At 40.7% G+C, this 15,162-nt stretch overlaps 1 protein-coding gene across 4 annotated transcripts in view; it reads right to left on the bottom strand.

Moving 5' to 3' along the window:
• cacna1da (calcium channel, voltage-dependent, L type, alpha 1D subunit, a) overlaps positions 1 to 15,162 on the bottom strand; it is a 55,657-nt gene that overhangs the window by 16,621 nt on the left and 23,874 nt on the right. For 2 of the 4 annotated variants that reach the window (XM_046383684.1, XM_046383686.1), the window contains exons 9-29: positions 14,385 to 14,554; positions 12,830 to 12,904; positions 11,285 to 11,372; positions 10,919 to 10,945; positions 10,256 to 10,416; positions 9,398 to 9,623; positions 9,083 to 9,290; positions 8,633 to 8,753; positions 8,435 to 8,522; positions 8,299 to 8,329; positions 8,060 to 8,214; positions 7,820 to 7,949; positions 6,366 to 6,425; positions 4,923 to 5,029; positions 4,355 to 4,442; positions 4,142 to 4,249; positions 3,997 to 4,049; positions 3,753 to 3,899; positions 3,352 to 3,553; positions 2,982 to 3,140; positions 2,369 to 2,479 (exon numbers count right to left, since the gene is read on the bottom strand). In XM_046383684.1, coding sequence (XP_046239640.1) covers positions 2,369 to 2,479; positions 2,982 to 3,140; positions 3,352 to 3,553; positions 3,753 to 3,899; positions 3,997 to 4,049; positions 4,142 to 4,249; positions 4,355 to 4,442; positions 4,923 to 5,029; positions 6,366 to 6,425; positions 7,820 to 7,949; positions 8,060 to 8,214; positions 8,299 to 8,329; positions 8,435 to 8,522; positions 8,633 to 8,753; positions 9,083 to 9,290; positions 9,398 to 9,623; positions 10,256 to 10,416; positions 10,919 to 10,945; positions 11,285 to 11,372; positions 12,830 to 12,904; positions 14,385 to 14,554 — 2,515 coding nt within the window. Of the gene's footprint in view, positions 1 to 1,332; positions 1,417 to 2,368; positions 2,480 to 2,981; positions 3,141 to 3,351; positions 3,554 to 3,752; positions 3,900 to 3,996; positions 4,050 to 4,141; positions 4,250 to 4,354; positions 4,443 to 4,922; positions 5,030 to 6,365; positions 6,426 to 6,503; positions 6,564 to 7,819; positions 7,950 to 8,059; positions 8,215 to 8,298; positions 8,330 to 8,434; positions 8,523 to 8,632; positions 8,754 to 9,082; positions 9,291 to 9,397; positions 9,624 to 10,255; positions 10,417 to 10,918; positions 10,946 to 11,284; positions 11,373 to 12,829; positions 12,905 to 14,384; positions 14,555 to 15,162 lie in introns of all 4 variants that reach the window. The other 2 variants (XM_046383687.1, XM_046383685.1) reach the window with 2 other exon arrangements.

The following is a 15,162-nucleotide window of genomic DNA, read 5'->3' as shown; positions in this document are numbered from 1 at the left end:
TTTTTGTAGATGTTTGAAAAGTAATCCTTTTATGGAGCCTTCAAAGTCACTAAGTGACTCTACCGTACTCTACTGAAATAACATTAAAATTGAATCTATGTGCTACTATACTGCAAAATTACAAAAATCTATTTTTGCCTAAAACAGTAGATGACCACTTTAGTTGTAAATCCACTGTAAAGGGGTCCCAAAGATAAAGTTGTAATACACAACAGGTTACACACAGAAAACATATTTTGTTCATTGCCATACTTGCCTCTACAAGTTTCTATGGAAACAAAATGAACAAAAGCAAGGATTAGACAACAAAATCAAAAATCATCCTGCTCTGAACCAAATACAGGCCTCAGTTCACAAAAAAAAAGAAAGAAAAGTGAGCAAATCTTGTTTTTGACACCTATTTTCACATCCATATCCATGGGTCAACAATCAACATGTACATCAGAGAACTTTGTCATGGTTCCTGCAACAAACAGTACTGCAACACATTGACAGTAAAGCATTTAGCAAAAGCAAAATTCCAGCAATACAGACTACTTTGATTGGCTCAGTGTATTGTGGATGGATCACTGATAACAGGACATAAACGAAGGTCAAACTGAAGCTTTACAGAATAAGCCAACGGCACTTTAACAGCTACAAAAGCCAGAAATATGGAAGCTCTTAACGGAATTCAGCAAATAGCATTTTAAAATGGAGGCTACACTGAAATCTAAAAGCACTGGTTTCCACAAGAGCTTCCCAAATAAGGTCTGCGAGGACATCAGATGTTTACAAAAATAAACTCCTCTAAACTACTGTCAAGAGAGAAGCAGACACTGCTTCATTTTCAGGGGAACCCCTGCATCATCAATTTTCAAACAATAATTCTAACAATCACCATGTGGCTTTCCTGTAAGGCTGCAGTTCAACTTGGGAGGCAGAAAAAAGTAGTACTTACATTAACTTCAGTGATAGCGATATCGACGACGCTACCAACAACAATTAAGGCATCAAATGTGTTCCAAGCATCAGCGAAATAGTGCTGTTAGTGCATGGCATTACAAGTAAGGGCACAGATGGGAATGAAAGAGAGAGGGACAGAAGGGAAATAGAAAGATAAATGATCAGGAAAGAGTGGAAGGTGAAGAGGGAATGAGCCAGAGGATTTAATGAAATGGCAGGGTCAGGGGGAGGACAAAAAGAGAAAAAAAGGAGATAAAGCATTAAGAGTGTTCAGAAAAAAAGCCTAACATCTGAGTCTTGCCATGGAAACCTGCAGCGTGAGCCGAAGTGGGACGAAAAGAAAGAAGTGAGAGAGCAGCAGGACTCGTTGTAGCTGAGCTTACTTACATCGATCTCACTGAGAACAATGTCTACTATGCTGCCAATCACAACCAGGGCGTCGAACACATTCCAGGCATCCCCAAAATAGCCCTGAATGAATTGGAGCGAGTGGTGGGCAAATTGGATATGAGATCAGCACAAACAAAAAAAGGCTTTATTCTTAGACTGAAATTTATCTAGACTTTTACTGGCAATTTAAAACACACAGGAACCCCTTCAGTTAAAGGGCTCATGACCGCAGTGCACTAATTTATACAGATCATGTTAGAGGATCTGCACTAAACTGATGTTACATGCAAAACCACTGCTGCCAAGAGCATCAGTGAGTCCAAAAAAAAAAAAAAGAAAGAAAGAAGAAAAGACAAAATGTCAGCACTGCACCACACACTCCTTCTCTTACTAGCATCCTGTCCTTCTTCTCAACAAAGAGCTGTTGGGCAGGCATCACAGTTGAGGGAAAAATGAAAAAAATAATTTAAATCTGCTGCTCCATTCTTAAACATCTGAGCAATAATTCAACATTTTCTAAAATCCGCTTATTTGTTCTCTTGCACAAAGTCAAATGAGAGCAAAGATACCACTCTCATGTCCTTCCATTTAATATGAGGCTGCAGCTCAGAGACAGTAGGCTTAGCTTAAACAGGCTGAGCCAGCTAGTCTGGTTCCATCCAAAGATAATAAAATCTATAAAAACGGTACATTGTGGCTTTGCAAGAGTGATGTGCAGGCCTTTATCTAAACCTGGAGCAGGAATGTCCACCTATCACCAAAACATTTTACCTTTGGACAGAGCCAGGCCACCTGTTTCCCCTTGTTTCCAGTCTTTGTACTAAGCAAATGTACAAGCATCAATAGGTGGATTTGAGGGTTAAAATGACCTTCTCATTTAACTCTCCATAGCATTCTTGAAGTATTCACTTAATATTGGAAGTAAAACTATATGAAATGTGTGCTTCTGTGTGTTGTGTTTTGGTTTGAGTTAGTGGCTGTATGGGCTCTGGTGGAAGCGGCTGTTTGTGAAGGCATCTGTAGGATGACTCACCCTGGGTTTGAAAGCGATGAGTTTGAGAACCATTTCCACAGTGAACACAGCGGTGAAGACCATATTAAGAATGTCCATTACATAGTTAAAAAGCGCCGACTGGCCGTAGTGCTGCAGAAAGGAGATAAAGAGGGACATTCTAGAAAACTAAAGAAAAGATATGCTATTATTTCTATATGCACATGGTCAATTTTGAGAAAAAAACAAAGATTATGGTCAGAAAGAAAAAACATCTATACAAGAGCTACAAATGTCTCAAAATGAGAAATGTCATTAAAAGACTACTTTTAAAACAACTAAGCACAGATTTGTTAGACTACAGTATCCATCACGCGATTCCACTGTGTCTTTTTTGATACCATCACATGGTGCCAAAGTCAAATTGCACACAAATGATCTGGACAAAAAACAACTAATTTACGTATGGTAGTTAGTTACATTTACATTTTAAGTATTATTATTATCTGCCCACTGACAACTACCTTTTCCTTAAACTAAATTATTAACATGATCAAATACAAGGTAAATAAATTTGGTGCGATTAACATCATTCTCTTCCAACAGTCCAAGATCTGGCAGGTTTAGCTTGTGTAAAAGCAGTGTGATTTCCTACCTGTACAGCCAGGCAGAGTGTGTTGAGCATGATGAGCACAAACATGATGTACTCAAACCCAGTGGAGTTCACCACATACCAGAACTTGTACTGGTATGGGTTCTTAGGGATGTACCTCCTCAGTGGACGTGCCTTAAGAGCGTACTCCACACACTGACGCTGCACACAAATACACAAAAACACGCTTGATACGCTCACTTCAATCCAACCCCATTTATATGTGCCACAATTAACTTTTCTGTGAATAAGTTGCCTGACTCTCACTGCATAGTATCTCTTTAAGTTCTCTTCAGTTTTTGACCTAACACATACACAAACGAACTGCATCTACACACACACACACACTTTTTGTGAACCTGCTGACTCTGACCTGGTTCTTGTCCAGCTCACAGTTTTTGTACTCTTTCTCTCCTTGTTCCTGAAATGTGACGATCACAAAACCTACAAAGATGTTCATCATAAAGAAAGCAATGATGATGATATAGATGATGAAGAAAATGGAAATCTCCACACGGTAGTTATAAATAGGGCCAAGGTTTTCCCTGTTGGAGTCAATTGCCTTGTATAATAACCTGAGAAGAGAAGAAAACAGAAAGAATGTAATCTCTAAATACAGAATTCATCTGTGCTTCGTGTTCTCTCAGTGCATTTTGAGGTATTGAGTTTGAGCTTATATTTTTAAAGTTTATATAACGTGTTGGTAATACTGAGATCAGACTACTTTTGTTATCATTTTCAAAGCTTTGGGGGGTTAAAAAGTCTGAATCTTACGCAGGCCAGCCTTCAAAAGTGGACACAGTGAACAGAGCCATCATAGCCATGAGGACGTTGTCAAAGTTGAAGTCACTGTTGTGCCACAGTCGCTTGTGGATGGTTGGCTGGTTCACATCACCATCCTTATACAGGATGTACGTGCCCCTATGAGAAAATCACATGTTGCATGGAGGTCAAGACTGAAATTGATCCAACAACTGCAAGTAATGAGCGGTGTAGGAAAAAGAGAAGTAAAACTAACTTGCACTCTTCTGGGCTGGACTTTGCTTCATCTGTACAGCGGTAGAACTTTCCCTGTGGAGGAAAACCATTTTCACCTCGATGACACATTAAAACTCTGGCTTCATTTGTAATGCTGATTTTTTTTCAACCTCAGTGCTGCTGACCTTAAATAGCTGCACCCCGATACAGGCGAACATGAACTGTAGCAGAGTGGTGACGATCATGATGTTACCGATAGTTCTGATAGCCACAAACACACACTGCACCACGTGCTGTAAAGCAGACACACAAATGTTTACACATTGTGACACTGACACCGAACACAAAAGTCTAAGACTGTGGACAAGCTGCAATGTGACTTTGTGATGAGGTCTCACCTTCAGGCCTTTGGCTCGGTTGATGGCCCTCAGGGGTCGAAGAACACGAAGGACCCTAAGAATCTTCACCACTGAGATTGCTGAGGACCTGAAGGGTGAGGAGTGAGTTAAAAAGCAAGATATTTGAGAGAAATGATAGAGATAATGCTGATTTTTACTGCAGGAACATTTACAGGAGCCCAGGAATCTTTTCAGGAGCAAAGTAACATTACTAGACTTTCAACCAGAAGGAACGAGGGACCTAAAAGGGACTTTTTTAAGCACAAATAGTTGTGGTTTCTATAACTTGTTTATGGCATTACATACTAAGGAAACACTGGGTGCTATTAGAATCAACGCTAGGATAAGTGTGAGCCATTTCTTGTAATGTTTATTGAAAACAACCAACATGATGTTACTGGTTAGATCTAAACAGAATGGGACAAAAGAGAGAGAGTGTGTGACCGTGAGTGGGGAAGCCACAACCAGGAGACGCCACAAAGACGGTGAACCAGAAACAAATTTTGAATTTTAATTTACTTCCTGTGGCGTAAAAAGGACTAGAATTGTGCCATTTGTTTGTACTCACTGGATGCCAAAGGAGACAAGGGAAACTCCCACCACCAACAGGTCCAGGAGGTTGAAGTAATTCCTGCAGAATGCTCCTTTATGGAGGAAGGCTCCATATGTTGTCATCTGAAGAGAGGACAGAGGAAGTTAGGAGGAGCAAATGACAGGAGAAAAACACAAACTTTATCCAACACACACTTAGACCCTCACAAATAAACAGTTACACTTACGCTCCACACCTCAGTGAACACAGACACACAGTTCAAACATGTTAAATTGGTGAAACATACACTCACATACAGCACTCCTCATCTCATACACGCACACACACATCTCTTCACACTCTTTTAGATCACTCTGATTCGGGGTGGCGAGCTCAGAGCAGTGAAACAGGAGGCTAAGTCTACCATCGCCACCCCCACGGCCCTTAACTACATGAATGTAGTAGTAAGTCATTCATTTCACAATCTACTATGGGATGAGGCAATAAAACATGCATTTTGTTGCCATGATATCAGGGATATTTACTACCTGCGAGAGCTCTAGTTATAGTGATCGGAAAATAGAAATGGCCTTACTGTCACATTCATGTGGACCGTCATCTTAAAGCACATTCCATTATGTTCTTTAATAGTTCAGAATAAGGGGAAGCAGCTCCCAATTAAAACTTCAAAGTTCAGCAGGCAGAGAAGAAAAACCAGCCAAAATAACTCTTCTTCAAATAATAAAAGTAAAGGATTAGTTTTCCAAGTGCATGTAAATGTGGAGCCTCGCAGAAAGATGGAGAGACGAGCGTGCCAACGAGGAGCACTGGAGAATTTGAAGTAAAACAGAAATGGACTTGGCAGGTTTTTGCCACAATTGGCTCGAGACGCAGCTCCACATTTCTATGCACTCAGTCGGGGAAAGCAGACTGAACCATGCTCGGCAGGAACATGGTTGGTTTTGCCCCCTCTTTTATGGATAATCTGAAGAGCAGTCAGTACGAGAGGCATGGAGTTCGCTTTGACTGGAGTTGACTTTACGTCTTTGAGCACCTCCCCACAGACGACCTCAAACTCAACTTCAGCCAATGCCTTTACAATGTCTGGACAGCGCATTAAAATGTGTTGCATTGCACAAAGGAGTTGCATCATATTTTTCATATCTGCATCATCAAAATCATTTCAGAGATGACTGCCTGAATGACGTGACACCCATGTGTGAGTAGAATGTAATGCTGATGTGATGTTTCCTTCCCCCAGCATGAGTTCTTTGTTTAGTGTAATTTGAACAAATCTTGTGTTTGCGTTAGTGTGTGCAAAGTAGCAACTCCAAAATTTAGCTTTTGCCTTTTAAAAGAGGTGCCATGAAGAAAAAAGTAAATAAGAGAAAGGAAACAAACAAGCCAGGTTGTACTGAGTGGCAGGTGACACACAAGGAGAGAATGCAGCAAGGCTCTCGTTGTCATTTAAGAGGTTACCTTCAATATGATCTCAAATGTAAACATACTAGTGAAGACATAATCTGCATAGCCTAGGACCTGGAAGGCAACAAGATGTTTGGAGTGTTATTGGGGTGAGGTTAGTCACAGCACAGACAGGGGACACAGGGCATTTACCTTCAAAACGATCTCAACAGTAAAGATAGCCGTGAAAGCATAGTCAAAGTAACCAAGTATCTGCAAAAAGCAACGTAGATGTTTAACAGACAGTTCATCGTGCAGCTTCACACATCAATATAATGTAAACAAGAGAAGTGGAAAATAAAAACATCTGGAGCTTTTTCTGGAAAGAGTTGGTTAGAACAAGCACAGCAAATTTCTTTGCAGACAGCATCCATTTTCAAGTTACTACTCTAGTTATCATTTGTTATGGAGGTGTACATCATAAATTAACTGAAACTGTACTGAAATCAGTACAATGCACTGAAATGAAACACTAAGATCCCTGGAGTGTTTTTGCCTGTTTTAGCTCATAAAATATGAATTGCATGTCATTAATATTATTTCCAAACAAAGTGTTCAAACCTTCCAGATAGCAAGGGAAGCATGCATTGTGCTATTTTATTGTGACAGCGTTTGGCAACCTTTTTTGAGCCGCGGCACATCTCTAACATTAGAATGATCACCCGGCATGCGTCAGGCAAAAATGTTTGGATCAGTTGGCCGCCCTGCCCGCCACCACACGCCGCCCGCCGATCGGGTAAAGCTGGATGCCCCCCCCCCGCACAACCGCCAGCAGCGGTTGGGAATCACTGTTCTAGGGGCCACTTAAGGACAATCTGACATCTGTAATTTGTGAGTTTCCAAGAGATAAACGACATTGTCAAAAAAAAAAATAAAGAAAACAGTTAATGTGGTACAAGAAATTCTTGCATTTGAAGGGCTGCTGTTGAGTACCAAACCCCTTAATCATGAAGGCCAGACAACACCAGCACGAGCAGCTTCACCAGATGTCACCATTAACTATAGACAACCCATATCTCCTGCCGTTTATCCTGGTGTCGTGACAGGAACGGTCCTTATTGTAGTAATTATACTAATTAAATGCAGTTTTCATGCTGGTAAAATGATACTATTGACATTCTCTAAAAATAAATAATATCCGTTCTTTGTTTGCTTGTCGTTGTGATGTGTACTGAAAAAGACCTTAAATCATACTCAGACAACGGTGTTATTAGAAACAGATGAAGCTGTTTTTATCTTGCATATCAAATAATTAAGATTTACTAAAACATGAACTCAGGTGGCGTGTGCTTTGGCAAACCGTCAATACCAATGTCAAGTATGCAAGTTAAAATAAATGGGCTAAAACATGCAAAACCACCAGTATGGTCACCTAAAGGGCTAAAGATTATGACACAGTACCTCAACATGCTAAACTACAAAGAAAAGTAACATAAGAATATATTTCCTCTGAAGTTCAGTGGACTTACAATATTGCGAGCGGAGAAGTTTCGGATAGGATCCTCAGCAGCGAGCGAGACGGAGCTGAGCATGATGAACACCAGGATGAGGTTGGTGAATATGTGATGATTGATGAGTCTGTGGCAAAACACACGCACCCTGGAGGACAGAGGACAAACAACATCACCAGAGAACATCACAGTGTGTTGTGAATCTGTGTGCACACGTCTGTATGTGCAAAGTGTGTGTAACGTGTCAGCTCTTCGTACGGGTTGGTGTTACTGAAGATAAAGAAGGCGCTTCCCTCAGGGATAGGAGTGATCTTCTCCTTCTTTACCAACTCAGATATGACCGGCCGAGGCCCCGATGGAACTTCTGGATCCTCTTCCTCCCCTGCTGTGTCGTCATTGTCTTCCTCTTCCTCCTTACAGACCAGCAGACAGTGTATCAGTGTAGATTTATCTCCTCAAACTGTAAAGGTAAGTTACTGTATGATGATTAAGGGTACCTTGTCATCTTTGTCATCGTCCTTTTTGTCCCTGTAAGAACAGAGATATTGTTGTGAATGATCACTATTCAAAGCTCTAACAGTTAATAAAATAATATTTATCACAGCGAGACGCAGTAGGAGATCAAGCTGTCACCCTTTTTTGTCTCCTTCATCCGTGTTGAGAGACTCTGCATCTGCCAAGTTGTCCACAGCGATGGCCAAGAAGACATTCAGGAGGATATCTGTGCAAAGACTTCAGTGAAGGACAGCTCTCTATGTAAAGGCACTGCTTTATATTTTACAAACATTAAACGGTGACTGATGAACGTGTTGCATCAGTGACAGAGGATACAGTTTCCACAGATGAAGAGGATGATGAAGTAAAAGCACACGATCATCCCAGAGGAGGACGGGCCTCCGTACGCCATGATCCCGTCGTACATAACAGCGTTCCAGTCCTCTCCAGTCAGGATCTAAAATAAGATCATAATACTTATTTTGTGGGAGATGCATCAACTGTTGTACAGTCATCTTGTAGATCTTGTGAAGAATTGTGGCTATCAGGTGCATTTTAGAGTTGAAAAACAAATTTGTCAGTGCTACCTGGTGGACAAACTATGCAATGTACTTTGTGCTGATTCTGAATGACCTCAAACCCAGTTTAGCTCTTCTGTACAACAGTTTCTCACTGCTTATTGACTGACATATACAACAATACCATTTTTTTTCCAATTTTGTACTCATTTTCACTATATCTTGCACCACATGCTGAATGTAATCTGAACTGTAAGACTATAAATACCTGAAACACAGTGAGAAGGGCTTGGGGAAAGTTGTCAAAGGTGCTCCTCTTGGTCTGGGTCTCGTCAAAGTTGAATTTTCCACCAAAAACTTGCATGCCCAGCAGGGAGAAAATGATGATGAAGAGGAAGAGCAGCAGCAGCAGGGAAGCAATTGACTTCATGGAGTTGAGCAAAGATGCCACCAAGTTACTCAAAGACTGCCAGTGACTATACGGAAACATGGAGCAGTAGGGGGAGGGAGAGACAGGTGATTCATTGAACATCACATCTACAATAGACACACTCCCACACACAGAGCATTGTAACAGTCTTACCGTGTGACCTTGAAAATTCTCAGCAGGCGGACACAGCGGAACACAGAGATACCGAGGGGAGACATGATTTCCAGCTCGACCAGAATGGTTTCAGTGATTCCTCCGCACACCACGAAGCAGTCGAAGCGGTTGAACAGTGAGACAAAATAGGCCTGGAGCCCGAGACTGTACATCTTCACCAACATTTCACATGTGAACAGGGCAAGGAGAACCTTGTTGGCCACGTCTGAAAACCCAGAGGAAAAGAGGAAGGTCTGACACTCAGAGATGACAGAATGGAATATGAAATAAATCAAACACAAATGTATAAAAAATCAGTCTATTTTATCTGCATCAAAATCTGTGATGGAATTTAACTAAGTATATATAATAAACTGCTGTACAAATTCCAAGTTACTTGTACTTTATTTTAGTAATTTCATTCTTTGCTACTTTATACACTGCATTTTGGAGGTAAATATTGTTTTTACTTTGCTACATTTATGTGACAGCTTTAATTACTACTTTGCAGATTTAGATTATTAATACAAAATCTAAGTCAGTTAATAAATGAGAATATATTATCATGGGATGAGTTATTTAACAAAGCAGTATAAGAAGTACACTACAGTTTGGGGAAGGCCCTTTTCTAGTCCAGCAAGACTGTGACCCAGTGCAGAAAGCAAAGGCCCATAAAGACATGACTGGATGAGTTTTATGTGGAGGAACTTGACTGGCCCACACAGAGCCCTGACCTCAACCCCATCAAACACCTTTAGGATGAACTGCAATACTACTAACTGATCAGACAAATTAAGTAATTAAACAAAAGTTTTTTTTTTAATAATCCTTTGATGTGTACTGTAGACCTGTTCATACCCTGCACTTGTGTCAGCCACAGAGGCTGGTTGTAGTGTTCTGATGATATGGTGAGAGTGTTGAGGAACACCAGGATGATGACCAGCCAATAGAAAGGCACAGATTTGACAGCCAACCGGCACTTCCTGCGGCAGAACCTGTTCCAGCGGCGCCAGCGCCGACTGCAGGGGGTGATGACAAAGTCAGTATGAAGAATAATATTAGTTTGACTTAACTTTGCCTTTAAACTGATTAAGGAGAACACAGCATCTGGTGACACACATTAAAGTGTCTAAACAATAGAATAAGTACGCCACCTCAGTGATTTTTAAGGAAATCACTATGTTTCATTTCCATTAATAGTAAGAATCCAAAGGAGTGAGGGCTAATGGCCACAGGGGACTGCATCAATATATTTTTGCAAGTCACACTTAAATTTTGCAAGTCACACATAAACGAGTCAAAAAAATACTGCGTAAGACTATTGTCTAAAAATACCTTATGGTGCATGCTGACTTTACAAAAAGTTGTTGATTTATCTTCCCCAGTAAAGTCTCATTAAAATAGTGTAAAATGAAATGTAAGCACAAATAAAAATGTGTATAGTCTAAAAGTGCAGGCACAGACCCTATAGTAATAATCTACATGCATCATGCAGAGACACAGACCCATAAATATACTGACCTGAACTTTGACTTTGAAATTTTTTGACTGAAAGAAAGGAGAATTAGTCAAAGTTTACAAATGAATGTTAGAACATAAAAAAGTATCTAACTGCAGAAGTCAACAAAAGAAAGGGTAGGGAGACAATATAAACATATAAAAGTGAGCTGTTTGCTTTAACCACCCGACCATTTTTATTTCACCACAAACCAAAACGTCAAGCAAGAAGCATCAGGGAATAAAATGTTTGTGCTGAGAACCTGTGAAGTGAGCAATGTGTAGCAACGGTCGCAGCAGAAGGGACAGCCATCTGATAATTTCATTTGAGGTAATAGCAGTGTTGTGTTTATGAAAATGCTTGTTGTGCAAAGTGCCGTGCGTTCTCACCACAGAGGTCCGCAGCACGGCGTCTTTTCATCCTCCCCGGTTTGATTCTCCGTGTTCACAGATTCTGTTTCGCTGGCTGGAACGCTCGCTGCAGACATTTACAAAAAATATAATCGCATGCACTTTGAAAGCAACACAAGTTTCTGCAGACAAAACACAGTGCAGTGAATCCCAGGTGGAAGAAATGTGAAAAGAAATAAAAGGGAGACTGCCAGCATCAGATCAGGCAATTCTGACAGGCATTTCGTCACAACTAAGAAAGAAGATACACCCAAGAAACATATATTAAAAATCAGCAAAGATAAAGACGGATGACACTGAGAACAATATATCCAAGTGCATCACGATTAATTTCCTGTGAATTTTTAAAAGAAAATTTGTGTTTTTCATTTCCACAGGCAAGTTGCAGCTACAAAACTTTGGACGTCACAGAGATGAAAGAGCTAAGAACTGTGGCTGTGCATCATTGTCATCATTAGTATCGTTTACCAAGTGCTGAAAAGGAGCTGACATGGGACAGGCGAGTGGACAGCTGCCCTACGAGGGCTGACTGATGCAGACAATGAGGAGCCGAGGGAGAAAGGGAGCAGGCCGAGGACGACGGAGCTCTTAAAACTGTCTCTGAAATGCTACACTCAAAGCTCTGCCAGCGATTTGGAAAGACTGTGTGCGCAGACCGATGATGATTAACTGTGTGAAACGTCTCAGTGCTTTACCTCGTATGAGGCAGCGTGGTGTGTGTGTGTGTGTGCTGCTTCTTAGCTTATGTAGACGTGTCGGCTTTGATTCCTGACTGGTCGGACAGCTCTCAGCTCTGAAAATAGTGCTGACTGCTGGAGTAGTGATCTGGGTTTAGCCCTGTTTCCTACGTTCGTACTGAGTCCCTGCTTTTCAAATGGAACATGGGAAGGAAACGAGGCCTGCCTGCTATGAAACGCAGCTGTATTCCAAGTCAGACTCATGTCATGGGTAAATGACAGATTTTTTATTTTATGTAGCACAGCAGACCTTTGAAAAAGAACAAAACAGCGAGAAAATAAAAAAAAAAAACTAAAAAAAAAGATTTTGATGCTCGGTCACAACAGCATCAACAGTTAAAAAAGTAATGCACAAAGTGATGAGGTAGTACATTTGGCTGCACACAACACACGTCAAAACACACAGACAAGTGGTCACTTAGGATGCTGCAACTGAAATTGCAATTTTCTGGTTTTAAGTAGCAATCTATTGAGCAATAACATGGAGTATTGGTTTTTTGCCATCTGTAATTATTTAACTTTCCATTTGTCTTGTCTATCTTGTTGCACCATGAGCTCATTTAAGTTTCATTCAAGTTCCTAACAAGATTTTTTTGTAATAACAATAAAGTTAGCTAAATTCTTAACTTTTTAAACTTTAAATAAAAAAAACTATTGACTGAAAACTGAGAAATTTCTCTGTATCACATTAATGTCATCATCAAACACACACACATACACACACGCACACACACACACACACACACACACACACGAAAGAGCACTAGAGGGAAACCACAGGATTTACCATGAGTGTCGGACGACTGGCTGAACCACCCAAACCTTCCTTTCTTCTTCTCAGTAAGGTCAGCCAGAGTCACCCCTTTATGTGTAATGCATGCAAGTCCATGCATTCAGACACAATGGCACGGCGGGGGGACATGGGGGACGAGAATGGGCTGCTATCAAAATGGGTCAGAGCAGACAAGCACCACAGGACAACAACAGTATTCAAAATATCAAAATCCAACAACGACAAGAGCAGTGGGAGCCATGGGGGCAGAGGAGGGCAGAGGAGGGCAGAGGACACCAAAAGCCAGGATGGATGTTGAAGAAAAGCAGCATGGACCTGCCTCCTTGTAACACAGAACATCCACAGCTTGAACTAGGAAAATATAAAGTAAACGTCTGCTGTAATGGAAATTTTACACTAAATATCTAACTTTATACATAAAGCATGATTGGAGGGAAAAAACACGTGGGAGAGTCAAAAGTGAAGGTACATTAAAAATGAGGGGAGATCGAAAAGAGCTGACAGAGTGCAAAAACTAGAGATCCTACGTTCAAACTATAAGGTGAAGCAGTTACAGTTTCTCTGTTCTGCATCATGTGTGCTGCTTATATAAAGAGGATTTGGATTAAGAGTTTTTCTACTGCTCAAGTAATATATTTTAGTCCCCTTTCCCCTTCTCAAGATAAACTCCAGTGGGGCTAACAGCTTGCTTCACTTCCATCAGTGACATATATTGAGCGGGAAGATAATAACAGTCTGTACTTCAAACACCTTTCATAAGTTTATGCTGCTCTGTTAATAAATGCCTCAATGACTACAAGCATGTGTGTTTGCATGTGCATTGGCTTTGCACATGGCCAAAAAGTCTCACAAATATTTTTGATTTGGCATGATTAAGGGAAAATTGTTATTATCATTTGATTAACCTGTGCTATCTTCTACATAAGATGTGCATGAATTACATTCCAGTCTGCTGATGCTCCTGTTGGTGAAGAAGCCTCTCTGGTGGATATGATCCTGCATGATTATTAAACACTGCAAAGTTGTCAGACTGAAAGAAGAGAGAGATTTAGATTGCTGGCTCCTTTTTCCAGTTAATACCCTCTATATGTGTGCTATATCTGTGCCAGATATGTGATTGAAAAGTTGTCTGGGCCAATGAGAGTAATAAAAGGGCTTACACTTACACAGATGGACAAAGGAATGCAGGAAAAAAGCTTATTCTGGTCCTGCTTCAGGCTGTCTCCTCCAGAAAAGAAATTACTTTTGAGCTTATCCACTTTATTTTTCTTTGTTTTGTTTTTTTTTTTTTTTCTTCTTTTTCAAAATTCCCTCCATAACATATTATAGATGTCTGGAGTTTAAACTCTTTCATGCCCCTGATTACATAGGCGTAATTATAGTTGCAAAAATCGCAGCCCCCTCAAGCCAGTAATAATGTTCAGAGCTGTATATTTTCTTAACATGGCAGGAACAACTTTGATCAGTTTGCTGTATCAAAGGGCTCACGTGGTGCCAACGCAGCCTCACTCTAAACTGCCTCATAGAGGGGGTGGGAGAAGGTGCTTACGGTTGCGCTTGCTCTCCTCATCGGCCTCATCCTCGTTGTCGGGGTCGATGTCTTCAGCCTGAGTGATCCAGTCCAAGTAACCCTTCAGATCCTCCTCCAGCTGCTGCTTCTCGCGCAGCTTCTGGAAGTCCCCACGAGCTTTGGCCTTCTCTCTTTCCTTGGAGAACTCTCTGGGTTTGCAGCAGCACACATGGACAATACATGCAAAAACATACAAATACACAAGAGTGCATAAATGAGTAAAAACACACACAAACACACACAGAGAATAGTTTACATCCACAGCAAGCAACAAAACGTTTTTTGTTTCACACGGAAAGGAAATAATCCAAAATAATTTCTAACAATAGGACATTTGTCACGTGACTGAATGAAGACATTGCGCATATGTTTTTCCTGTGTATTCTCTTTGACCATATTGTAATTTACATATTCACATATTTCAATCACAACCTTCGATGCCTTGTGTGTTTTTGTGGACCCTAACCACTGGAGGGAGATGTACACCTTTGAAAGACAACAGCGCTATATTTAGAGCCTGACAGTACAGTAGCTTATCCTTCAGGCGAGCATCTTAATCATACACAAAAGGCAATTTAGGCAGACAGATGGTTTCAAGAGGCATGCAACATTTGCGCAGTGTCTAAATTCATAGATTATATAAAACAACAACTGCGTACTACAACACGTACTCAGAAGACAGGAGGTAAATATATTCAGTGCATGGAGAGATGCTGTCATTACTGAGAAAAAATATGCATTTAAGCTGCGATGATAA

This window comes from Scatophagus argus, chromosome 3 (assembly GCF_020382885.2).
Source record: "Scatophagus argus isolate fScaArg1 chromosome 3, fScaArg1.pri, whole genome shotgun sequence".
In the NCBI taxonomy this organism is placed as follows: Eukaryota; Metazoa; Chordata; class Actinopteri; family Scatophagidae; genus Scatophagus; species Scatophagus argus.
The sequence above is the reverse complement of the archived record's forward strand: the minus strand, read 5'-3'. Positions and strand labels throughout refer to the sequence as shown.